General features: G+C 39.0%; 1 protein-coding gene across 1 annotated transcript in view; it reads left to right on the top strand.

Moving 5' to 3' along the window:
- Positions 1-27,372, top strand: part of SLC44A1 (solute carrier family 44 member 1) — a 68,359-nt gene extending 40,987 nt beyond the window's left edge. Inside the window, exons 5-16 of the mRNA XM_086480097.1 lie at positions 1,046-1,139; positions 5,425-5,594; positions 7,476-7,565; positions 9,638-9,765; positions 10,634-10,820; positions 12,970-13,135; positions 17,529-17,685; positions 17,953-18,036; positions 18,866-19,003; positions 20,763-20,999; positions 25,034-25,114; positions 27,349-27,372. Coding sequence (XP_086336223.1) covers positions 1,046-1,139; positions 5,425-5,594; positions 7,476-7,565; positions 9,638-9,765; positions 10,634-10,820; positions 12,970-13,135; positions 17,529-17,685; positions 17,953-18,036; positions 18,866-19,003; positions 20,763-20,999; positions 25,034-25,114; positions 27,349-27,372 — 1,556 coding nt within the window. The remainder of the gene's footprint in view (positions 1-1,045; positions 1,140-5,424; positions 5,595-7,475; positions 7,566-9,637; positions 9,766-10,633; positions 10,821-12,969; positions 13,136-17,528; positions 17,686-17,952; positions 18,037-18,865; positions 19,004-20,762; positions 21,000-25,033; positions 25,115-27,348) is intronic.
- The last annotated feature ends 400 nt before the right edge of the window (positions 27,373-27,772 follow it).

The following is a 27,772-nucleotide window of genomic DNA, read 5'->3' as shown; positions in this document are numbered from 1 at the left end:
AGTTTAATTTGGGTGTGTATGTATTATCCAGATCCAGTTTGTAGAACTCTCTGCTACAGAGTATTTCTGGAGAGGAGACTTTCATATTGGAAATAATTGAGTTGAGTATTTATAGGGATAATCAAGATATACTTAGTTTACTGTGTAGCAGCAAGGACAATAAAGGCTATGTATTCAGAGTCATGGCACTGGGGATTAAGCAATCTGTTAGCAAACGAGGTTGGGAAGAAACTCATCTCTGGATAGGTGGCTTATACTGTTGGAGGCTTCCTTAACCTGTTCCTCCAGTTTCAAAGAGACTGTTGCTCCAATCTGATTTGGCAGTTGCTATGTTCCTAGAAGCATTGGCTCAGATGTTCAATATCTTGATTATAGACAAATGGTAATGTACGTCCATTAGGCAAGTGTCAGGTACTAAGGAAACCTTACATTATGGTTGAATTTTGTTGTAGGCAACTTGGTCATTATTGTGCTGTACAGGTTGTTTATGGAGAGACTTCAACTTCGTTAAAAGTTTCGGACATATAGTGCAGAGCTTGTGGTGTTTTTCAGCTAGCTTTCGAACTTGAGCTGTTTGGTTCCTTTGTTCCTCTCCCTGAAGTCTGTAGACCAGTTGTATTTTGAAAACACAAACAACTGAAAAAACACTTGAATGTTTTCTTTCTATAATGAATATTGTCTTATGCAATATTCATGCACTAAAAATGATTTAGAAAAAGCATAGTGGAGTTAGCAGCAGGGTGTAACTTCAAGGCGTTTTGTGTCCTTCTCTTTTATGTGTTGTGAATTAGCCGTTTCCTTTCAAATACACAAATGTTGGAAGACCCAAAGCTGGATGAAGAGTGTCATTCTGTTACACTGAAACCTGTGTTGGGCTTGATTCACTGTTCCATTACAGGAGGAACTGTTGCATAACTTTGTGGTAATAACATGAGGAGCTGCAGAATCAGGGCCTATACCAGTTTTAATGCCATTTGCAAAGAATAGGAATCTTTGATTTTTATTTTTTTTCCCCATCAATCTTTTTTTTTCTTCCTCTCAACAGGATCCACTCTGTGCAGCTATGAACTACAGCCATCAGAATACACTACAGACCCAAGGGCCACCAAGTTATGTCCTAAATATCCAGTTCCAGAGAGGTAATATTAACATCTTGTCTGATTGGGGGTGGAGGGAGCAGAGATTTATTTGCGATAGTTCTTTAGAAAATATGCAGCAAAAATTTATTTTGTCTTACAGGTGGATGTTTTAGTCTATTATCACCACATGTTTTTAAAAGATTGTGAAAGCAACTCTTAAAGAAAAACCCAAATTATTCATGTATGTGTTACTGAGAGTATTGTGCTGGTATCTTCAAGTTCTTTTCTGTCTCATGTAACTGACTCTGTGCTGAGTATCAGCTGTTTTACTGCCTTTCACCCTATAGCCAGCTGCCTGTCAGCAATGCAGATCAGAGACAATTATGGAGCACTTTGGTTCTTTGGGAGACAAAGGATATATTGAGACACAGCACTGTGCAGTGTTCACTATACCTTACCTCATTCAGTCAGATTTGGCAAATTCCTTTGTTTTCTATTCTTTCAGTCCCCAAATGACTAATATGAGGATGGTGAAGTACCAAAGAGGGGTGTATTTTATAAACAGATCAATTTGAGTTTTATTGTTTAAAATATTACATTAGACTGCTTTTTGTGAAGGAGGATAGAAAAGTTCATAGCTCCAGAAACTCTGCTAGCTGTGCTGGCTGGAACTGTGGAGATGAGCATTGCTGAGAAAAGAAGTGATCTGTTGTGCACACGCTTCTGTCAGTAATTCCACTCAAGGGGAATTATGTTGTGTTTTCTCAAAGTTTAGCTTCTGAAACATATTCAGTAGTGGGTTTTAACTGCAGAGTCTTTTCCTATGCACAGTTTTCTGTTACAGTTTTATTAAACGTTATAATTGTGTCAGTTCTAAAAACTCTGATTTTAAGTCTCTCTTGTCTTCCCAGTAGCCTCTCTGGTGAATACTACTTTTATATTGTAGTGACAGTAAGTAGCAGCTGGAATATTAACTTCTTTTTTACTTTTCCCCACAGCAGATTAATATTCCATGCAGCTAACCAGCTGTAATACAAAAACAAATGAAAACTTCAGTACCATGTTGCATACTGAAAAGGCTTGTCAGTCTTAATTTTTGCCAGAATTATATTGTCTTTTCTCACTGTGTGTTCCCATGTCATTCAGTCTGAATGAGTTCAGCTTAATAAGAAAACAGAAGGATGGAACAGTGTGTTAGGGCTCTAATGACACTATGAAAATTCCTCACAAAAACTACCTCAAGAGTTATTTTTGAAAAGCTGTTGTGTAGATGGAGTATTTCCCCTTTTTTATTTGGTAGGAATAAAATGTACAATATGTTTGAATATTTTTGAGATTGAAAAGTCTGAACATAATGCCCTAAGGCAAAGAAGGCCAATATTGTATTTATAAACCACTCTATTTTTATAGTTAAATTATTTGAGTAAGTTAGTGTAGTTTGGAGGGGAAATGGAATCCTGTGGAGACAAACACATGAAAACCCAGTGACCTGTACGCTGAGGCATTCAGGGAGAACTTACCTAACACTCCTGTTCTCAGACTTGATCTATCAGGGTGATGAACCATCATCTGATTCCCATTAGGTCTGTGAGATGGAGGTAGCATATGCTGTGAGGACTGTCCCTAGGTGTTTTCTGTTTGATGACCAGTCTTCACGTTCTTCTCTTCAGTTGAGGCTACACCTCTCAATGGATTCTGATCTTCCAGCTTTAAGGCATTATGTCCAACTTTGACACAGCAGTACAGTCTAGCAATGCAGCCAGCAATACATGTTTCTTCCAGAAACTGTGCCTGGCATATGTCAGCCTCAGTAGAGCATGACTTTGCTGTTTAGAGGACCCTAGAAGAAAACCTATCCAGCTTTTCCATGCCGCATTTGTCTTATCAGACAGCTGTGCTGAGCTGTGCCAAGGGGCTGCCCTGTAGAGGTTATAAAGAGCAGCTAGCAATGGCATTCCAACGAGGCTTCCCCCCGCCCCCAGTTTGCCCAAGTGTAGCCAGAGAGGAAAAAGCTCTTCTTTGAAATCTAGTGCTTGAGAAATCAGATGGATCTCTTGTCTTCATTTGAATATCGCTTTAAATATACAGTCACCTGCTGGCTTGAACTTTCTCACTCTTGTTCATGATTAAGCATAATGTTATTCTCAGAAACCTGTTACTCCATTTCAGTGTATAATATACCAAGTTATAATCAAGAGGCCATATAAAATAGCACGGGTCACAGAAAATAGATCTACTGTTGTATTTTTTTGTCATCAGGACACCTTTCGTTGCCTACTCATTTAGTCAGAACCACTGAAACAGTAGCAGATCTCAAAAGGTGGATTCCCAGGAGTCTCATTTATTCCAGAAAACTTGTAGGAACCACTAAATTAAATTTTTTTTAAATTAATTACAAAAGTTAGAAATTGATTATTGCACATGAAAATAGGTAACTTAAAATGTGTAGTGAAATTGCTATAGCTTAAGGGACATTAGATGAGTAATATGAACTCCAGTACACTAAATGCATGTTTTCCTCTGTTGGGATGTATTTCGGAACAGTATTTTAATCCCATTAGTTCCCCTTTTCAAAATGGATATTTTCGTATTTGGATGCAGGAATGGCAGTTCTTTGCCTATTCCCAGCTCAAAATTTGAGCTTTGTTACTGGTATTGACAACTTCTAAATGCTCTAGGCTTTCTGCAAAGTTGGAGCAGTTAACAATTAAATAAACCTCTCAAATTTTAGTGTTTTCCAGTATTACTGCATATAATGAATGGCAGTATACTGCATATTCCAAAATAAGCTGTTTTGCAAGAGGCTGAGAGGATACATGGGCTGCCTTTTAAGTAGGGCAGCCATCATTCTGGGTTTAATTTGTTTTTTAACAACTGTGACTAATTCACAATTACTTTGCTGTGCTTAACTGCTGTCTTCATCACTACCCAAAAGTAGACCATCAATATGAGCATCTACAAATGCATTTACCTTCTCAGCGCAGTAAGTTTAAAACCATATAATTTACAATCATCAGTCTCTTCAAACAAAAACCTAGGATCTATTATTTACCTAAGTATGGCAAGTGATCATAATTTCTCCCAAATTCTGTACTCAATAATTACACACTAATGTTTATCAGCATGTTGTCTTTTTTTTTTTTTTCCCCCAAAAACAATGCCTAAAAAGGATGTGCCTAAGCCCAGCTATTTTACTCACTACGTGTTTAAAATGACAGTTAGAATTTTGGCAAGGCATGGACTTAACAAATAGTTATTGAGTACAGAAAATTCCTGGTTTATAGGTCACAGCTGAAATGGGGAAACTGCAAAAGATTATGTGCATTGCTGCTACAGTCCACTGAAATCTTTTAAGTAAGGAAGATTGGTCAAAGTGAAACAAATACAGAGCTTAGAAGAAAAGACTGACTTGATATGAAAGACATTTCTTTCACTGGATCCGGTTACAGGAAGGAACATGTAATTCATGAAACATGTGTCTGAGGTGTGATTGGGAAGATTGATCAAAAGATGTAATAGGCCACTTTGACATCTGACATAGTTTATAAGTAAGGAAGGCAGCTACTTAACAGGAAGCGTTTGGAAGACAAAATTACCCACTTTTAAAGTGAAGTTTTTGCTCTCTTGTATCTTTCTATAATGGATAACAGGTTCTGCTGAGCATTCTGCAAAGTTTAATGCATAGCATCAGTATTTTGGGAGAGGATGCTTCCGAAACAGTTCAGGAATAATTAAACAGTAGAGGCATCTTTGCATGTTTTGCAAAGAATGTAGCGCATCATTTAAAAAAGTTAATGAAAGTAGACACTGTGATTGTAATCTTCAATAGCAGAGCAAGTTTAGTATGAGGAAAGACTAAGTGCATTGTTTTTTCTTCACAGCAGTTGTAAGTGCTGATGTCTTTTAATGTAAAATGTATGCTCGCAAGAATAGTATTGTCGTTCTGGAATTTCTTTTGCTGCGCATATGGGCCAGTGTTCCATTCTAAGCTGAGTGAAAGGCATTGTTTCAGCTGCTGGTTCACCACCTGACACTTGAATGAGAGATGTTTAAGCAGAAATAGGAACGTGTATTTTCTGAGCCTTGCCATTTAAGGGTGGGAGGGTAATAATTCCCTATTGGACTGTTCATCCAGCCTCACAGGGTTACTTGTAAGATCTGCATCACTTCCCATTATGATCATCCTCATTCCAGCAGCACTTGTGCATTCAACACATGGTTTCTGGTTATGATGTTATGAGGGTAGAATGGTTGCATCTATTCACCTTTCATTTGTGTGTTGATGTGGCATTTATATTAAGTAGGAGTAATTTTTTTTTCTGATTTTTTTTTCTTGTGTCACCAGTGCACCTATTCCATTCTTCCATCGCTGTGCTCCTGTGAACATTTCCTGCTATGCCAAGTTTGCAGAGGCCCTGATCACCTTTGTCAGTGACAGTAGTGTCTTACACAGGCTGATTAGTGGAGTTATGACCAGCAAAGAAATTATAATGGGACTTTGCTTGTTGTCACTAGGTAATTGTTTTTCTCATTACTAGCTATTTCTTAGTACTGCACTAGGAGATTGTTAACACCCTCTAACCACAATATGAGCGAAAACCATGTATGGTAGCAATGAGCCCTTAGAAGGTGGTTCAGAATGCTTTTTTAAAATTTTATGTGACAGCTGGGTAACTTATTCAGAAGCAACACACATATGCATTCCTGTTTTTTCTTTTCTTCCACTGATTATGAGATAGAGGATGTGTGGCTGTTGATTAACAGAGCATCCCCATTCTCCTACTTTTTATTATAGTACTCTCCTTTCCCATTTCTAATATTCATCTTCTGCCAACCCAAGTCTAAATAAACCCTTTCCAAATAAAAAGGACAGGGTGAGAAATTCATAATAGCACACTGTTCTAGAATGTATGGGGTTTAGTTTGTTTCATTTAACATATTTGTGCAGGGATATGAGAACTTTCAGAGGGAAAACAAGGAACTTAGATGGCCATTTATATTGTATGTTACCTCCTTCTTCCCCTTCCTCCAAAATTAAAAAAGTTCAGGCCTTTGAAAACCTCAGCTTTGTCTGAAGAGCAGTATAGAGGTGCTGAATCGTTTCTACAGTTGGGAAATGCCTCTGACCTATAGAATGACACATTGCACTGGACAGAAGTGCTCTTTTAACAAAGTCTTGTGAATTAGGTGGAATGCTACTTGCCCATATAAATCAGTTTCCTAATGAGTCTGTCTTACTCCAACCAAGTATAAAATCTGAAATCCTAAAATGGGAGGCTCCAGATACTAGCCATGTATATGAGCAGTGTGTGTGGTTTAGAAAGAAACACTGCAAAGCTGTGCCAGATAAAGAAGTCCTTTGCTTCAAGTGTGCCTTTGTGGTTGAAAGGAAAAAAAAGAAAAAAGAAAACGAAAAAAAACCCAGGTTGCTAGATATCATTTAAAAAAACCCAAACAAACAAACAAAAAAACCCACAAAAGACCACTGAGTATCTTTTCAACTATAACTGGAAAGCTGTTTAATGCTTCTATCTTGACAGCTGCAGTATTTGATAATAATGGTAGAGAGACTGTTCCAAATCTGAAAACTAGTGGCTGATGAGCAGTGCTGCTGTTTGGTTAGAATCAGAAGTTAGTACAGAGTTTCACATACAGGCAATTTAAAAAATATTTTTCATACCTTCATAGTTAAGCTGAATTTATTTATTTTTAAACAGGGAGTAAGACTGTGTGATTCAGAAAGCCAGGTTTCAGTGGCTTTCATGTAACTGCTGTACACAAATACGTATATGCAAAAATATGTGCGTGCACTTACACACACCACTCACTAAATCTTAGCTGGCTGAGATTGTAGAGGACTTTTTAACATGCACGTCCTGAATGGCAGTGGAACTATAAGAACAAAGATCGTTAAAGAATTCATTTTGAATGTTGAAAATAAGGTTGTAATTTGTTTTGCTTTTTACTGCCATGACATTTTGTAATACACAGGCGTCACATTATCTGCACTTGTTTGACAAGTGTATTCGAGTGCAAATTCCGCTCTGGTCCTCAGGAGGTGTGTTCATGTTACCAGACTGAGTACTATCATGTCTTTCTATCTGTTTTGTCATTGTCTAAATACATCTGTCTGTATGTACACATTATGTTTTGTATTTAATGTACCATGTAAATGTATTTATGCTCTCTTTGTTTTAATCAACAGTATCAAAGCAGAAGTTGTAGAGGTGCCCAATTTCCTTAACTATCTGTGCAGTGAGTTTGTAAGCTTCAGAAAAAAAATCCCTGTCTAAAAATTCTTTTGAAAGGCAGTTATCTTAGTGCAGTGGGAAAACTAGGTAGGCTATTTCTACTTGAATTAATTGCTCTGCTTATTTTATTTGTCTTCTTTTGCAGTGTTGTCCATGATTTTGATGGTTATAATCAGGTACATTTCAAGAGTACTTGTCTGGATTTTAACAATTCTTGTCATTCTGGGTTCACTAGGTAAGTCTTGTTTGTCTCCCAGTTTCTGAATGCCTGGTTTTAATCTTTGTGCTCCATGTCCTCAGGCCAGCTACATGCTGCACAGATCTTGGACCATGCATTTCCTTTCAGCTTTCCTTTGAGTCCCTTGCAAGACACATGAAAAATGCATTCTTTGAAATTGCAGTCCTCTCCCAGAGGGTACATTGCTCCTTAGAGATTTGCTGCATGCCCTGCTTGGCTGGTACACCTTGTGTCAGCCTATCTTGTTAGAGCCCGCCCATGTAGGCAATATGGGATATTCCTCACAGCACTTGTCACACAGCTGTAAACGTTGCCTGGTTCTTAACCTGCCTTCCAAATACATCAGCAAGGCAGCTAGTCTGGGTATGTCTGATGGCATACCCACCCTCTGGGGATACTCAAGCATGCAGGAATCAAAGGGTGACTATTATTTATGCAGCCTCAGGGGACCTTAGGACTTAGATGTGCCCGTACAACCCTGATACAGTCCTCACCCCCTTCAGTCCTCAGAGTAACTCTGTAGGTGTATCTAAGACCTGTTTGTGAAGTGAGGAAGCAAAGGTGCTTTTCTAGCATTTCTAATCAAACCTTTGTTGTGTTTCCATATGACTCTGAGAAAGTGCAATGAGCCGAGCTGTCTTGGGGATTGCCAAAGATTGTCTCATCCAAAATTATGTAGCTTGTGTAAAAATAGACTTACTTCATCACTTTAAATTTTACATTTGTAAAACTGAAGTTTTCTATTATTGATACTCAGTAGCTAAGCCAAAATGTATGGGCGGATGACTGTAGGGAAGGAACAAAAGTAGTATAATCAAATTAGGAAGCACTAGCAATCTAATCATTGATGTGTGATGACATGCAGTGATGACTGCAAGGGATGGGAAAAAATCAGCAGACTATCTTTATGTTTTTTCAGGATTGCTTGGGTTTTCTGCTTACTGGTCTCAGGATCTGTGACCACAGAGAAGGCAAAAAAGATAATTTTTTTCATTGATACTCTCTTTAGAAGCTTAGCAACTATGTTGAGTGAAAGAGTTGAATGACTTACCTTGTTGCCATCCGTTACTATGTTCTAAAAAATTGCATGCGTTACACGGACTGAATAAGGATATGTCATATGTGAGGAATACTGCTTATTCTGTATTCCCTGTTAGTTTAGGAGACACCAAAAAAAGCATCCTCCGTTTTAGGCCTGAACAGAGTACCTTCAGCAAAGACTTGTGATCTCTAGATAAGCTTATGCAGCTGATTGAGAAATAACAACAGAACAGAGAAGGATACTTAAAAGAAAAAAAAATGTATCTGAGTGGAGAGATTATCTTCCTGAGGGGCTGGAGAAAAGTTCTACCTTGGAAAGGGAGCTAGCATAGGAGATGATGTTCTGGCCATAAGGCTAGGATTTTGTAACAGGGGTTAGTAGAAAGTACCTCACATTATATTGGTGTTCTGTGCCTTTCACTGTTGTTTTTTTCCACTGCCCAAAAGACGTTGTCTGATGCAGGTGTAGCTATGTGTCATTAACCTGAGGTGCATCAAGGCTGTTCCTTCTCTTCTCTATTAGTCTTCCCAGGAGTTGCAGACTCCTCCTTTTGTTCCTCTTGTTATTTTGCATCCTAATCCAAAGGTTCTTCTCTGTTTCCCCTCCTAAATTCTTACTCCCTACCTTGTTATATACATATGTCCTACATATAACTGTTTATTCTTCTTTTTGTTCCTCTATTGCCTGTCTAATGGGAGCTGTAATCTTCATTGTTAGGGCTCCCCATGAACTAGTCCTTCCATGCACTTCACTCTAGAACACAGAGTCGAAGAGCTGCAAGGCTTTTCAAGTGGTCATTGTGGGGTCAGACGGTGAAAAGAGCATATCCACTTGAGAAGAGGGCAACAGAGGAGAGCTAAGCACTTCTCCCTCCTCAAGTTCCTGTTGGATTAAGCATCACTGCCCTTGAGTATTCGGTACCAGACTAGACTTGAAGAAACTGTTTAGTTTCTTTAGTACTAGGTAGTATGACTATCACATAAAAGCAGCATCTTCCATTTATCCTTTTTTTTCCTTTAAAACATAGGTGGTACAGGAGTCCTGTGGTGGCTCTATGCTAAGCAACGAATATCTGGCAGTGCTGTTGAGACTCAAATAGCCAAAGACAATCTTCAGGCTCTCCTGATCTATGCCATTTCAGCTACACTCTTCACGGTATGCTTTGCTAATGGCTACATTATTTTCTTGTTCTGTATTCCTAGTGGACTCTTATTTATTTATTCAGGTGAAAGGTTTATATTGCACACATTTTTGAAGAGTTTGTTTCTGTTGCAAGATCTGTTGCAGTGATTTTTTTTTTTTTTTTTTTTTTTTTTTTACTTTCAGGCATTGCTCTCTAATATCTGGTTTTGAGTCAGGAGAGCATTCCTAACCCTGCAGCTGCTCTCCTCTACTGTAAAATGTCCACATTCTTCCAAGAATAGGTACAATATTGGGCTCCCAATCCAATTTCACGTACGAGATTTTTCTTAGGTTCTCAGTTCAGAAGTACTTAGTCATCTCAGTTTATATGAAAGTCCTTAGACCATTCATACTTCTGAAATTGGTTGTTCCCAAACGTTTTCCGTTTGCGGAAGTGTCATTGTGAACTGAAATACTAACACTGATTCCCGAACCAATTTATCTTCTTTAGGCCTTGCTGTTCGTTTCAGATTCACTGACTTTATTATTAAAAATTGATGTTTGACTACCTTACATGACAAGACCATGACACCAAGCTCAAATATAAATGTTAAATTGTATTGTTTGTTAAATCTTGCTGATTTCACTGGTTTGTAAAACATAATTGAGGATAGAAGCTGGTCTAATACATAATTATGAGATTGGAATTCCCCAGAAGTATAATTTGGAAAATAATTTATCACCAGAAGAAACTGATGGAGGTTTTACATTTTGATCTTGTGATCTTATAAGATAGAGCATGTGTTAATTTGCTGTGTTTGGATGTCCTAGCTGTGCAAAATGATAGCTTGCTTATTTTTTGATTCTCTAAAACGTGTGATTTGGAAACTTCTCCGTCTAGGTTATCTTGTTATTGATAATGTTAATTATGCGCAAACGAGTCGCTCTCACCATTGCCTTGTTCCACGTGGCCGGCAAGGTCTTCATTCACCTGCCGCTGCTAGTCTTCCAGCCATTTTGGACTTTCTTTGTGCTTATCCTCTTCTGGACATACTGGATCACAGTCCTGCTTTTCCTTGGTACTACAGGTGAGAGCTACTGGGCTTATTTTAAATAAATTCTGCTTCATTTTTGTATGGTTTCAGGTAGAGTTGGTTGAAAAAGCACGAGGCAACCTCTAGAAAAACACTCCTCGTATTGTGCTTTGGTTCTTGTTTGCTTCAGTGATTTCAAAATGCTTGTTTCAAGGAAGTTGTGTGTTTGAGTCTGCATTCACAGTATGTTACTTTGTGCCTTAGGCCGGCTCTTTAGTTTGATGGAAGCTGGCATGTTGCAAGCCACAAGGCTCCGTTAATAAGACTGCTATAATAATTTTTCAAATAATTCCTCCTAATTTTAAACAAACAGGTTAAAACTAGCCTAATCTTGCAGGTAACCTCACAACATATTGTATTGTAGCCCGTACTCACGCAGATGAAGCCATAGTAATGAAAGGGCTGTTGCACACAATTACTTTCTCCCAAAATGTAAATATGCTGGAAATAAGTTTTCATTTGTTTGTAACTTAGGTGTCCGGTATTATCTGAGCATTTACCATGATTATTAGGGAGATCTTTCTGCTGTTTGTACACTGTACTCTGAGAACAACCAAAGTACTCTCAATTTCTTCTTCTGTGAAGAGCATAGAAGATAAGAGCTTTGTTTGTGTTCAGGGTCTGACAACAGCTGCTAGAATTAGTCAGTCCTATGGGCCTAAATCTCAGTTACTTCAGCAGAGAAGCCTAGCAACTGCTTTTTAAAATGTGAGATGTCTGTTATTTTGCAGCAAGTTGTGGGCAAGAGTCTATCATTCATTATTAAAACCTTAGAATTTTGAAATTTATTGTTTACTGCCAATCCAAAAGTAGCAGTGTTTCAAGTCACAGAGCTATTTCAGAATAATACAAGATAAGTATTCTTTATTTCATAGCCTCAATTCTTAGCAAGGGATGGAGGTAATAGAATTCATGTGTTCTTGTTATCGTTACTGTTGAAATTTTTGGTTTTCATTACATGCTGTGCTGTATGTAGAAAATGTTCGTCTCTGAAAGTGAGTTAAGTCTCAGTCCTGTGCTTCACTCTGTGGGTTAGAGACCACTGCACAGAGACTAAATTGGTAGCAGAATTTATGCTGATACTATATTTTACTGACAGAACTCTTCAACTGGCTTTGATTTTGCAAAGACTAGTTTGTGCTTTTAGCTTTATATGCACTTGGTATCTTCACTGTTATCAGTTATATGAAATCTTTGCAAATAGGAGAACTGAAAAAGTGTACATTATCTGAGTATGAGAAAAAGCCTACACTTAGGAAAAGCTTGTTCACTAAAATAAAAATTATTTCAATACTTCAGTTTATTCACAATAAAATACTATTTTTTATATAAGCATAAATGCATAACTAAGAAGATGGAGAAGGTGCTATCAGTGCTAAGTCAAAACAATGGTTTTTGAGGTAAGCATTTTGTACACATGTACACAAAATACTTTCAGTATTTTTCTGAATCTTGCCAGCTGTTTACATAACTGTTGTATGAACTGAAACATCTCAGTGTGGGTTAACACTTTGAAACAGAGCTGTCAGTCTCAATACATGATATCATTGTTCAGATTAGGCAAAGAATCAATAAGTTTCTGAATGTATAATATGCTATGTTTAGAATCTCTAAAGCTGCTCCTTATGTCTGTAAATACCTTTAAAGCTACAAATATTGTTGAAATACATGCATAAAGACTTACCATAAAGAAAACAAAAGTGATCGATAGTTAATGTTGACATCTAGATGTAAGGAGTTATGAAGCTTAATATTGATTCCCTCTATATGAATAATATCCACAGAGCAGCACACTGAAATTAAGAATGACTTAAGCAGGCTTCTGTGATGTTATAAGAATTTTTGCTACTTGATGGTGATTAGTTTTGGAAATTTTCACCACATGGCTAAAAATTGAAGTGTTGAGGGATTTTGAATATGCTTGGAATATGTTTTTAGTGCTTTTTTTCAAATGCCATTACACTGATTGTCTCAAAAGTTGTGTCTTTTTTATGAACAATCTTCCTAAACTTGACATTTAGAACTATTAGTAAAAGCTAGAGGAGGTCTACTGTGGACAGTTGCGAACTGCTAATACAATATGCCTCCTTCTTTCTGAGTTGATGTAAGCACCATTTCCTTTTTTACCCTCATTTATTTCTAGGTAGTCCTGTCCCAAATGAAGAAGGATTTGTTGAATTTCGGATGGTAGGTCCTTTGAAATACATGTGGTGGTACCATGTAGTGGGACTCATCTGGATCAGCGAGTTTATCCTAGCCTGTCAGCAGATGACAGTAGCCGGGGCTGTTGTGACATACTATTTTACAAGGTAAGGACAATTTATACAGCTCTACTGTAAGTAGCCTAGAAATGGCATTAGCAGAAATAATAGGGACAGAGCTTTTGGGGAGAGTATTTGCTTCCATCCTGAAAGCTGGAGAGCACTTGAATTGTATTGACTCTTTTAAAATCATATCAAGTCCTAAAATAATCTGTTTTGCTGGTTATAGATGGTATTCTTGATCTTTAGGACTTGAAGTCTTGTTTGCCTTGTAACCTGTGAACACTCTACAGACATGGAAGGTTGGTTACAAAGCATGACGCACCTGGAAGGTTATCTATGTTGCTAACGATGCTGATAAGCTTATTAGAGATTTTAAAAATATTGAAAGCAATTGATTATTACTTTAATTGCAAAACAGTGCCCTTTAAATTCTTTTACGGTGCTTCATTGATCTTTCTCACACAAGATTACTTAAGGTCATAATTTCATCATTTCCATACAGATTCTGACAAGATCATGTACAAAAGTGATACAAGATATATGTGCATAAAAGCTCCGTATTTCATTGCTGTATTTGTGTGTTAAATTGTGTGTCAGGGCATACTTTATGCTGGCTGTTCTGCATGTATCTGCTAGCTGTTCAAGAAGGCAATAGTAATTATTAAGCAGTGGTTTTACCAACTTTCAGGCACAAGGATTTTGCTTCATAGAGGTAAGAAACTGATTTCAGCAAACTTAGCTTTGGGGTTTTAGTCTCTAGTATTTGAAAACCTCTGAAATTAAGATTGTTTAAAATTTACACAGAATCGCAGAATCACAGAATGGCAGGGGTTGGAAGGGACCTCTGGAGATCATCTAGTCCAACCCCTCTGCTAAAGCAGGTTCACGTACAGCAGGTTGCACAGGACCATGTCCAGGCTGGTTTTGAATGTGTCCAGAAGAGGAGACTCCACAACCTCTCTGGGCAGCCTGTTGCAGTGGTCTGCCACACTCAAAGTCAAGGACTGTTTCCTCATGTTGAGGCAGAACTTCCTGTGCTGCAGTTTATGCCTGTTGCCCCTTGTCCTGTCAGTGGGCACCACAGAAAAGAGCCTGGCCCCATCTTCTTGACACCTACCCTTTGGATATTTATAAGCATTGATAAAGTCACCTCTCAGTCTTCTCTAGGCTAAAGAGCCCCGGGTCTCTTAGCCTTTCCTCGTAGGAGAGCTGCTCCAGTCCCCTAATCATCTTCGTAGCCCTCCACTGGACTCTCTCCAGTAGTTCCCTGTCTCTCTTGAACTGGGGAGCCCAGAACTGGACACAGTACTCCAGATGTGGCCTCACCAAGGTAGAATAGAGTGGGAGGACCTCCCTCGACCTACTGGCCACACTCTTCTTAATGCAGCCCAGGACACCATTGGCCTTGGCCACAAGGGCACATTGCTGGCTCATGGTCAACTTGCTGTTCACCAGGACTCCCAGGCTTTTTTCCACAGAGCTGCTCTCCAGCAGGTTGATCCCCAACCTGTACTGGTGCGTGGGGTTATTCCTCCCCAGGTGCAAGACCCTACACTTGCCCTTGTTGAACTTCATTAGATTCCTCTCTGCCCAACTCTCCAGCCTGTCCAGGTCTCGCTGAATGGTGTGTCAGCCACTCCTCCCGGTTTAGTATCATCAGCAAACTTGCTGGGGGCACACTCTGATCCTTTATCCAGGTCACTGATGAATATGTTGAACAAAACTGGACCCAGTACTGACCCCTAGGGAACATCACTAGCTACAGGCCTCCAACTGGACTCTGTGCTGCCGATCACAACCCTCTGAGCTGTGTCCTGCAGCTAGTTCTCAATCTGCCTCACTGTCCACTCATCTAACCCACACTTCCTAAGCTTACCTATAAGGATGTTGTGGGAGACTGTCAAAAGCCTTGCTGAAGTCAAGGTAGACAACATCCACTGCTCTCCCCTCATCTACCCAGCCATTCATGCCATCATCGAAGGCTATCACGTTGGTCAAGCATGGTTTCCCCTTGGTGAATCCATTACCTTAAATAAGTGAAAATAAGAGTTCTTATTTTAGCCATTTAGGACTCAACATTTTTCAGAAGAAAAGTGGTATCAGGTGCTTTGTTAGTATTTCATGAGAATAAATCATACTTCAGTGATCTGAAATACTACATTTTGGTATGCAGAACAGAACTGTGGCAACATTTGTGGTAAGGAAAAGAAGCAAGTACACTAATACTGGTTTGTAAAAGTATAGTTTAATGAAGCTTCTCCACATGTCATCCTAGATCTTGTAGTTCATGATACATTTCTTAAAAAAAAAAACAACCAAAACCCACCTTGTCATTGTTCAGAAATTAGATAAGTAATTTTATTTAAGATTTCTCAAAAACTTTTCCAAACAGTATAAATACAACTCCTCTGGATAAAGAGCTAGGCATGAGTCAAGGATGTTGACAAGATATTTAGCAACGGTGGCTTACTTAGGAAAGGAAAACCAAGATGTTGGAGTGATGCTATCCCCAAGAAAAAAAAAGCATTAGTATCCTAAATACACGTGTAGTTCAGCTGGTGAATTTTGGTATGTGCTTTTAGCATTTTGAATGAGTAATATTGTATATAAAAAATTGTAGTGATATCCAGCAACTGCTCTATTCTTGCCATGTGCCTTTAAGAGTCTCGTTTTTAAAAAACAGGTTTTTAGGTAATGCATGCAGATCTTTTTCAAGTGTGTGATTCAGATCACAGATGTTTAATTGGTTTGTCTTTTTAATTGAGGCTGTTATCTGAATTACATTTGACTCTTTGTCTGCCCTAGTCTTCAAAATAATATCAAAGGCAAGGAATTAATTTACACTGCTGACAGAAATTCTGTTCTTTTATTAATGATAAAGTCCTCCAGTATACCAATGAAATACATCTGTGAAATATTACAAGATGTTATAGGGATGTAATCTTGTGAATAATTAAACTAGATTGAGTAAAGAACTAGCATAGTACAGAGGAGAGGGGATAACTTCGCACTGAAACAGATTGCTTAGCAATGTGTATGCATCATCTGCAAGTTTATGTATTTTCTGTCACCTGAGGGTGAATGATTTTTCTTTTAGCTGTACCCTATCATTCCATTACAGAAATTTTCTTTTAAGTTAGTATATACCCATTTCTCCCTGCCATTATCCTTTTTTTCATTTTAAGGTATAATTCTCATCTGGAGATGACTTAGTCAGAAAGGAAAGGGCATTAATTTGGACTTCCCCATTATTTTGCCTATTAGCAGCTTTCCACAGCAAATGATACAAAGTTATCTATGGAGGAGTGTTTTATATATGTTCACTTTTCATTCACCATAGCCAGATGGATTCCTTTCAACTCGGGCAATAACAGACCTCAAGGTGTTCTGCATTAAAGACTCTGCCCTCATTTATATTTACTGCAAAATGAGGAAGTTCTTGGGTTGCCTGGGTGTAAGGCTCAGACCATTTATGTAGTTGTGCCCAAAGGGGAATAGAATTTGGTTTCCCCAACCTGAGCTCTGAAAGTTAATTGGAAGAAAATACAGGGTAAACCTATTTCAATCATTAACATTTCAGGCTTAAGTTATGCAGGTGTTAGTTTCATGGAATAAAGAGTCTACTTTTTTATCTTTTTTGAATTAAACTCACATGAAAGTAACTTTCTCCCAAGCTGGGGAGATATGTTTGGAATGTTAGCACTTGTTCCTTTAATATGCTTATTATTATGTTCATATTTCTAGTAAAGAAGAAGACCCATTTTTTAAATGTTGAATTGAGCTGTTCTTTGTGAGAGAAATAGAAGTGGATTCCTTGGTAGGAAATATGAATAAAAACTTTAAGAGTGAATTGCTTCAAAACTGTGCAAGTTAGTATTCACGTGATAGATAAAAAATATTCTAGCCACGTTACAATAAAATAGCTTGTTTTAGGCTGAATATTTGGTTCCTTGAGGATATAATAGCTAAATCAGAAATGCAAAACATCTGAGAAAATAATTTACCTAATAAATAAAAATAGCAATAGCATCTCCAATGTCTCCACAAAGACCTCTGACAAAACAGGAGAGAAGGGGAAAGTGAGTTTATCAGTAGTCCAACTGAAAAAATATTAGCATTGTTTCTCACTTTTTTGGAATGTTTGAACTATGCACCATCAAATGGGGTTTTATAGAAACTACTAGTTGGTAACAGCAGTAATGCAGCCAGCCTCTAGTTAGACTACCCTTAAGACATACTGATTCCTGATCCTATTCCGTTACTGACAAAATTGTGACTGGCACAGGCTGTCAGTGTGGAGTGAACAGTATACCCTGAAAGCTAGCATAAGGATAATACATTCCTTTTCCATCTTATTTTATTGAGAATTTGAATCACTTGTAGATGATATTACGTCCATACTAATCATTATACTTTATTCTTTTTCCCTTTTCAACAGGGAGAAAAGGAATCTGCCATTTACTCCTATTCTGGCATCTATTAATCGCCTTGTTTGCTACCACCTAGGAACAGTAGCAAAGGGGTCTTTCATTATAACGCTAGTGAAGATACCACGAATGATTCTTATGTATATTCATACACAACTCAAAGGAAAAGTAAGAGATATAGATTCCATTTTCTTACTGAAACTCAGGGCCTGACATGTTTACAGATAATTTAATTTAACCTGTGTGGGAGGCTGAAAGTCTTGTTTTGGAATATTTGGTCTTTAAAGGACCGTGGGACTGAGAGGGACTGCTTAAGTTACCAAGCTGAGTGTCAGTTACTGAAACACAAATGAATGTTGTTTTCTTAAGATCTTAAGATTAAGTTGGTATTACTCTTTATCTTTCTTTGTTTTCCCACATTCTCTACATTCCTAGGAAAATGCTTGTGCTCGCTGTATGCTTAAAGCCTGCATCTGCTGCCTTTGGTGTCTAGAAAAGTGCCTGACCTACTTAAATCAGGTAAGATTTTCAATTTTCAAGTTTTATGTGAGGGATGATAATATATATGTATCCCGAGAATGCAGTCTGAGGCTGCCACATAGTGTATTGTAGTTTGGAACTAAACTTGGGTGATAGTACATCAGTCTTTTCTCTATTACTGAAATTGCACTGAATTGCATCAAATGGTCATCACCATCTACAAAGTGGAAAAAAAGTTCCAAGTTGCAACACGCTGGCTGGTCAGACACCTTTGTAAAAGAGGTTTTGCTGGCCTGTGGTCCACCTCTGATAAGTACATCTATAAATATCTCTAATATCTTTTTCACTGTTTTTCATTTCTTTTGCTTGTGGAAATATAGAAAATAAAATCGGAAGAAAGCATTTAAAAAACCCCAGTGTAATCCTTGAAAGTTGTCCTGGCTAACTTTGAATGCAGGGTAGTAAAGAATCTAGAAATTATCTTGGTGGACTTGTATGACTCTCAAACTCTTTTCTATTTCCAGAATATTTTTTCTAACTACTTAATTGCTGTAGTTATGCCACTGCTCACCTCCTGCCACAGAGAAATTGCAAATTCTGTTTAATTAGTTTTTTGGAATAAACTTGTTAATGCATAAATGATGAGCAAGGGAGGAGGAGAATAGTAATTCTCTACCTCGTATAGTCTTCTGTCAGCTGGTACATATACTGCTTGATTCAACAACTCTCAAGGGAATCTTTGCTTATTAACATCATAGCAGTTGTGTGACTTATTCATAAGCTGTATCTTCCCCCTCTCCTTCCCCCCACCTCCCTGTCTGAAGTATCTGATCATTCCATGAGTAAACCTTCAATCTCCATTTCCCAGAACGCATACACAGCCACAGCTATCAACAGCACCAACTTCTGCACCTCAGCAAAGGATGCCTTTGTTATTCTAGTGGAAAATGCTTTGCGAGTGGCTGCCATAAACACAGTTGGGGATTTTATGCTGTTTCTAGGAAAGGTATGTCTGCTATATACAGTTGTTACAGTCCTGCACAATAGAAAACTTTCCTTAGCAATTGCTTGCACCCAAAATACAAAATGCCTTAAAATTCCTGTTTCTTAGCATGCACTTTATGACATCTAGCTGCATCATATCAGGAAGGGACTGTCCAGGATAGGGAGGATAAACAGATGATCCACTTCTGTTAAGTAAAAGTGACTGGAAAGGAATTGTTGAAGATGATGGCACCTTTTGCATTAATTTATTTTTGGGGAGCCAAGAGAAAAGTGATTGGAAGTTCTATGTTTTTGATTGGTTTTGTGGTTAAAACCTAGAATTGTAAGGAAAGGAAACATTTCCTCTAAATTCTGTTTAGTAAGAGCTCTGCAGGTTTATGTTGAAAATTGACACATTATTGGTCACTATTTATGACATAATTGGACTGGAAGGTAGTACAGAAGCCTGCTATGAGGAACTGCCAGCTGAAGCAACTAAGTTACCTCTACTCTGAGAATTCAAAGGAGACTAGAATAATTTCTGTGGTCAGTCATGTTTCTGGGTCTCCAACTGATGGAGATACACTTTATGGAAACTTAGTCCAGTGAATTATTCGTATCCTTTGAAGGATTTTGTGCCATTATTTACTAAGTCAATCAATACCAATCCACTTAAATCACCTGTGCCTAAGCATTTGGACATTGATTGGACTGAACTGTCTTCCTTATTACATTCCTCTACTTCTATTAAGTCACAGTACACTGGGTTCAGCTTTTCATCCAGTAATTAAGTCAGTAAGATGTGAGAAGAAAGAAACACGTAATGAAGATACAGGCACTTGGGAGACCATGAAATTACATAACGTGGTTTTAAGGAGGAGTCTGAAAGGTGTTAGGAAACATCTGCCTGAAAAGATGTCTTTCAAATTATTAGAGAAATGCACAGGTGACAGAAATGTTAAAATGAACAGTGCAGCATGTAAAAAATAGTATGAGGTAAAGCAGTGCTAGGCTGTCAGCCTGTCTCCTCTACCAGTCCAATGTGCTATTTCCACAATACAGTAAAGCTGACATATTTTACAATTTTGTGTTTAGCTGCAGTTCAGAATAATAGGTTCAGAAATGTTCAGAATGTTGAGTGGCCACCACAATTCTTTTTAGTCCTTTTGTTATTCCCAAAGACCAAACTGATACCCAGTGAAATATCTGTTGGGGCCTCACACATAGTGTAGTTCTGTGGAGACTGCTACTTGAAGTGTCTCACGTGAATTCTGATGTGCTTTCCCCTGTATGGAGATGAGACAGAGATAAGACAAGCTTGAAAGCTGTTTCCACCAGCAGAATGAAAAACATACCATCCTTCTAAGAACTATGTTCTTCTCACCCCCAACCAAAAAAACAGTTGCACATTAGTTTATTGGTAGCATCACATTCTGGGCTTTTTCATAATTGACAGGGTAAAGTTCTTTTTTATGGGAATGTCATATAACAGTAGAACTATGACAGCAGGATATAAATGTAATCTGCTCTGAAAAATAGCTTTTGTGTTGAAGGATGTGTTTGAAACTATTCTGATTTGCACATGCTGGACCAACAGATAAAATGTCATTTACATTCAGGGATGTGGGGAATCCAGGAGGTAAAGATGTCATTACCACTAGTTTCTGTAACCTCTAGTTCTAGCCCTGGCAGAGGAAGAAACACCTAGGTTAAAAAAATAAACCAAACAAAAAATATCAAAATGCTTATGCCATAGAGTTGTCTACTGTTTCCTTCTTCAGGTCCTGATTGTCTGCAGTACAGGTTTGGCCGGGATTATGTTGCTGAATTACCAACGAGATTACACCATCTGGGTGCTGCCACTCATCATTGTCTGCCTTTTTGCATTCCTGGTTGCTCACTGCTTCCTTTCCATTTATGAAATGGTTGTTGATGTCCTTTTCTTATGTTTTGCCATCGATACGAAATACAATGATGGGAGTCCTGGGAGGGAATTCTACATGGATAAAGTTCTCATGGTAAGTTTCCCCTTGTTCTATAACTCTGTGGATATGGTTCCATAAAATGGGTATTTTGACAGTGGAATGAACTCACTAGCTGAGTTTAATATGGTAATTTTTTTTTTTTTAACCTGGGTTACCTTGCTGTCTTGTCATGGCTTGATCAGCAAACAGTGTGATCTGATGAGCATTAGATAAGTAATGATGCTTCATTCCCTTGGTGTCACTGGTATTGGCTTATCTTTGCGGGCTGTTAGATAAGCAGTTGTCTTACAGAGTCATACTCTTGGGTATCATTTCTTGTAAATGATACAGTGCAGAAAGGGAAGAAGCAAAACAAGGGTAAAGGCTTGGTTTTTGTACTTTCCTAGAAGGACCTGTCTTGGAATGTGGAAGAGATATCAGAGTATTCAACCCCACACACAGACAGTGACCACACAGGAGTTTTTCTTCTTTCACATACACAGCAACTGGAATTTGACTCAGTCTGTCATGCACAGAAACAACAGGTTTTGTGTTCTGTCCTGGAGCCTAGGTGCTGTCTCAAAGCTCTTTGCACAGTTCAGTTATTTGTTTGTTCCATCGCACTCCTTGTTAGCCCTAGCTAGAGACCAAGATGTAAAAATTCTGCTCCTCAAGCCCTTCACTTTCTTGTTGAGTAGGTAATTTTCTTGACAATGTTTTTAAGTGGCAACCATAGAATATGGCCCTGTAAAATGTACCCCCATGTGCAAGCTAAAGGAAGACCCTTGACTTCTCAGCATAATTTTTTTTTCTGATTACTTGTTGGGAAACCATGCCAAGAATTTAACATTAAATTTTTGGTTAAACACTACAGTATCTAGATTACATAATCATAGAATCATTCAGGTTGGAAAAGACCTTTGAGATCATCAAATCCAACCATCAACCCTACTCTACCAAGTATACCCCCTAAACCATATCTCCAAGCACCACATCTAAACGACCTTTAAACACATTAAGGGATGGTGACTCAGCCACCTCCCTGGGCAACATATTGCAGTGTCTGACAGCCCTTTCAGTGAAAAGATTTTCCTTAATGTCAAGCCTAAACCTATCCTGGTGCAGCTTGAGTCCATTCCCTCTTGTTCTATCATTAATTACCAGTGAGAAGAGACCAGCACCTCTCTCTCTACAATGTCCTCTCGGGTAGTTGTAGAGAGCAATAAGGTCTCCCCTCAGCCTTCTTTTCTTAAGACTAAGTAGCCACTTTTCATAAGACTTGTTCTCCAGGCCTTTCACCAGCTTTGTTGCCCTTCTCTGCACTCTCTCCAGCACCTCAATGTCTTTCTTGTATTGAGGTGCCCAAAACTGAACATACTCAAGGTGTGGCCTCACCAAGGCTGAGTACAGGGGGATGATCTTCTCCCTACTCCTGCTGGCCACACTATTCCTAATACAAGCCAGGATGCCATTGGCTTTTTTGGCCACCTGGGCACACTGCTGACTCATATTCAGCCGCTTGTCAATCAGCACCCTCAGGCACTTTTCTGCTGGGCAGCTTTCCAGCCACTCTTCCCCAAGCCTGTAGCATTGCATGGGGTTGTTGTGGCACAAGTGCAGGACCCGGCACTTCAACTTGTTGAAGCTCATCCAGTTGGCCTCGGCCCATCGATCCAGCCTGTCCAAGTCCCTCTGTAGAGCCTCCCTACCCTCAAGCAGATCAACACTCCCACCTAACTTGGTGTCATCTGCTAGCTTACTAAGGGTGCATTCTATCCCTTTGTCAAGATCATTGATAAAAATATTAAACAGAAGTGGCCCTAGTACTGACCCCTGCAGAACACCACTTGTGACCAGCCGCCAGCTGGATTTAACTCCATTGGTCACCACTCTCTGGGCCCGGCCATCCAGCCAGTGTTTCACCCAGCAGAGCGTATGCTCATCCAAGCCCTGAGCAGCCAGTTTCTTCACTAGAATTCCATGAGAAACAGTGCCAAAGGCTTTACAGAGGTTGAGGTAAACAATATCCACGCCTTTCCCTCATCCATCAGGCAGGTCATCTTGTCATAGAAGGAGATCAGGTTCATTAAGCAGGAGCTGCCTTTCATAAACCCATGCTGACTGGGCCTGATCACCTGGTTGTTCCGTAAATGACTTGTGATGGCACTCGGGATGATCTGCTCCATGACCTTCTCTGGCACCGAGGTCAGACTGACAGGTCTATTGTTTCCCGGCTCCTCTTTTCAGCCTGTCTTGTAGATGGGTTTCACATTTGCTGTTCTCCAGTCCACTGGGACCTCCCCAGTTAGCTAGGACTTCTGGTAGATGATGGAAAGAGGCTTGAGCACATCCACCAATTCTTTCAGTGCTCTTGGATGTAGCCCATCCGGCCTCGTAGACTTGTGTGGATCTAAGTGGTGTAGTAGGTCACTGACCACTTTCTCTTCAGTTTTGAAGGCTACATTCTGCTCCCTCTCCCTGTCTTCCAGCTCAAGGGGCTGGGTGTCTAGGGAACAACTAGTTCTACTACTACAGACTGAGGCAAAGAAGGCATTGAGCACCTCAGCCCTTTCCTCATCCTTTGTCACTGTGGTACCCCCTCTATCTAGTAAAGGATGAAGATTTCTCCATAGCCCTCCTTTCATTGTTGATGCATTTATAGAAATATTTATGGTCCTTAACAGCTGTAGCTAGTTTAAGTTCTAATTGGGCTTTGGGGTCTCCTAATTTTCTCCCCGCATAGCCTCACTACTTCTTTATAGTCCTCATGAGAGACCTGCCCCCTCTTCCAAAGGCCATAAACTCTCCTTTTGTTCCTAAGGTCATGCCAGAGGTCCCTGTTCAGCCAGGCCGGTTTTCTTCCCCACTGACTCACTTTTCAGCACACGGGGACAGCCTGCTCTTGTGCCTTTAAGACTTCCTTCTTGAAGTATGTCCAGCCTTCCTGGACACCTTTACCCTTCAGGGCTGCCTCCCAAGGGACTTTGTCAATCAGTCTCCTGAACAGGCCAAAGTCTGCCCTCCAGAACTCCAAGACAGCAGTTTTACTGACCCACCTCCTTACATCCCCAAGGATTAAAAACTCTTATCATTTCATGATTGCTATGCCCTGGACGGCCTCCAAGTAAACTTACCCCACAAGATCTTCTCTGTTCACAAGGAGCAGGTCCAGGAGGGCACCAACCCTGGTTGGCTCCCTTACCAGTTGTGTCAGGAAGTTATCTTCCACACACTCCAGGAACCTCTGGGACTGTTCTCACTCTGCTGTATTGTATTTCCAGCAGATGTCTGGAAAATTAAAGTCCCCCACAAGAACAATAAATAATAAATAAAATGGTAGCTGATGAGTTTCTTTTTAGCACAGAATAAGAGTAAAATGCAGCATGCTGTCTCACGACAGCACAGATAAATCATAAAAGCTTTGTGTGTTTCTTTAGTCAGCAGTCAATATCACAAAACACCAGCAGCTAAAGTTTACTGAAATTTGCTACAGAATCATAGAATGGATTGGATTGGAAGGGACAAAATCATTCTATGTTTGCCTTTAAGAGAAGAAATTACATAAAATAGAATTAGCACCTTTGCTAATCTTCCTGAATAGGTGATTGTGATCTGGTGAAAAATGTAAGAGTTTGAGTTGAGGGAAATTAGGCAAATCAACAAGACCTTGCCAGTAATTATCTCACAAGTGCATCTGTTTAATGGAGTTATAACATGACACACAGTTGACAGGATAGGATGTGATAACTGGGATCTCTGGAGATTTTTTGGGCTTTTTTTTTTTTTTTTTTTTACAAAAAACCCTTCTACCTTGCTTTTCCCATAAAGGAGTGTGTTATGTGGTAAATGTTAATGTTGTAACAGCATACAAGGCAAATACGTGTCTGGCTTCCAGAATTAAATGAAGGAGACGCTTGTGGCTATTTGGCAGGCTTTTTTGATACTTTGTGGACAAGCGTGAGCAAGAGAAGTGGGAGGAGCAAGTTTTGTTGACATTTTGAGCAGTTACACCTTGAAGTTTTGTCTTGAGATTTGATGTTTGGAGGCTGCTCTAAGAAAGCACTTTTTACTTCATTACTGTTTTTCAGGAGTTTGTGGAGAACAGTAGGAAATCTATGAAAGAAGCTGGCCGGGGAAGTGGAGCTGAGGGCAGAGAGCTGAAACCAATGGTAGGTGCAGATGAGGAGGTGGCGATCCTCCAAGAGTTTCACTTTTACTTCTTCTCCCTCTTTCTCTTTACTGACTGCACTTCTTCAGGAGAAGTTTTTGTTCTCTGTATCACTCAAGATGTTCTGCTTTTTCTGTTTGTGAGCTTGCCTATCACCTGGATGGCAGAGTTTTTGTCACAGCTGAGACCATCTCCTGTAAAAGTAAGATGAAAGGAACTGTGTCGTATGAAACAAATGCAATATCATTTCACTAGGATTAGTAGTGCATGCTATGTGGTATACGCAAACAGCCCCTGTTGCTGAGTACTCTCAAAATGAGATGGCTCTGGAATTCATTGGGCTATTCTGACTTTAATCCTCTTTTCAGCCCTGAGTTGAACAATTTTTGTTCATCTTACGTTCACTATAAAAGCCTGAAGAACTCTACTGAGCGCACTGATTGTTGCAAAGTTGGACCAGGCATTTAAGGCTCTCACCAAATTGTTTTATACAGTGCCAAGAAATTGGATACAGTGATTCCTTTCAACCTGCTGAAATGACATTTCTCCCAGTTGTTTGTTTTTATTGCCAACTACTTACGTTGCTTGTCTCTTGTGTGCTCTTTCCATCTCACACTGTCAGATTCACAGACAGTGAACAATGCATCATTTATGCTTCTGCAGCCTGTTTTACTTATGGTGTGCCTGTTAGGAAGGCATTGCATGTCTGAGTAGCCTGGAATAAGGAACAGCTATACATGGTACAAATAACAGATAGGAGGATGAGTTTGAAAGGTGGAGAACTGAGAGCATATGATGGAGAGCCAGGCTGGGCAAGGTATGACTTGTCATCATGCGATATGACATTGTGAAATAAAACATTTTTCCAGCATTACTTTCTCAGAGTATTTGGGGCCTGACTCAGTTCCTTACCATGGGGAGAATTTTTTAACCTAATGGAATCTGAATAAGTCTATGCTAACAGTAGATTTTTTTTTTTTTTTCCAATCATGTATGTGAAGCCATGTTGCATGAGCACTTTTTGACCAAGCTGGAATGGGTTCCTGCTGTAGAATGGATAGATGTGTAGCTTTGTGTGTTTTGCTATTTCATTATAGCATACCAGTTTCTAGATTTGCTTATGCTTAAATGCTGCTGTGTTTATACATCTAAAAAACTAATTCTATGATCATTTACTGTTTTCTTCTGGGAGTAATTCTAGCTGTTCAGACACTAATGTTGGGATTTTCAGAGTGGTCTAAACACTATAGATGTAATGGTTGAGAATTGGGTGTGCAAACCCTGTAGTCACATGCACAAAAAAGTCTCAGTCCAAAATTTTATTGTGTTAACCTCTAATTCAAATAATTGGTTTACCTGAAGTGGTTTTCCACTTACGCTCTTGTCAGTGCTAGCACAGAATGCTACTTACACTTCTGTATTTGACTGCCTAAAGCTTGGATGTGAATAAAACTTTATGCACCATTCCCCCTTGTAAAAGGGCAAACCAAGTACTTGCAAGTTAAGAGTGGTCTTGTTCTTTTAGGAACTTGACTCTAGGGGCTTAAGCGTGTCACTGGCTGAAAGTCTTCCTAGGACTGCTGGAGAAGACGCTGAGCACTTGGGGCTCAGCCTGAGTGTCACCTGCTGAATTACTCCCAGTTCCGCTGCTCATGTGATTGTCTTGTTTGGAATTGATTTAGCCTTGTTTTCTCAAGTGGTCTTCCATTTTCAAGCATTCAGCTCCAGTTGAATAGATTCTGAAATACTAGAATCTCACTTCCTGACAAGGACAGGACACAGCAGTTATGTCCATAAAATTTGTGATACCTTTCCCCAAAGCACTGAAAAGGCCTCAGTTACATCTGGAACAGGATCATTCATAAGTCTATGCTGTACTAATAGCGTTTATAGTCCCAAAATTGAGTGTCTGAAAATTAGGTAATTTTTTTGTCATCTTTTTAAAAAAATAGAGTCTTTACTGTTTTCCTTCATTCTCCTTGAAATGCAGATATTTCTTAGGCATGACAATTAATTCTAAAACTGAAATGCCCTAAGTGCAGTTGTATTTTAAATAGGTATTAATAGCAGGGATGAGGAAACATTTAGGAGCTTATGTTCTTGTATCAAGGCACAACAAAAAACCCAAACCTTTTCACACTTCTTTCTTTATAGTTTCCAGTGACCCCTTTGACTCAATTTCTTCTTGTCCTTTGGCATTTTTCTAAGACTGTACTGTATGACTTTGTTTTCTAGGCCTCTGGAGCAAGTTCATCTTGAAACTAGCCAGCCATATTGGAACCCATTGACATTCCAAAACAGTATATATATACATATATACATACATACACACACACACACATATATATATATATATAAATATATATATATATATATAAATATATATAAATAAACAGCCAAAATCAGAGAAAAGTAACAGGGATTTAATACTTTTTTTAACAATTATTTTTGTGAAACATGTACTCTTTTCATACGGGTGGCTTTTACAAGCAGCTTTATCGTTGTTCCATTTTTTTAAATTATTCATTGTGGTCGTGGAAATGTTGATTCTTATCTGCTTGATATTTTACAATCTGGAGGAAGTATCATTGTAAAGATAATCTAAAATGATGACTGGGTTTAGAGACAGATTTCCCATGACACTGCTAATCTGCTGAGA

This window comes from Leptosomus discolor, chromosome Z (assembly GCF_034619465.1).
Source record: "Leptosomus discolor isolate bLepDis1 chromosome Z, bLepDis1.hap2, whole genome shotgun sequence".
Lineage (NCBI taxonomy): Eukaryota > Metazoa > Chordata > Aves > Leptosomiformes > Leptosomidae > Leptosomus > Leptosomus discolor.
Note: the sequence above shows the minus strand (reverse complement) of the source record. Positions and strands in the feature narration are given on the sequence as shown.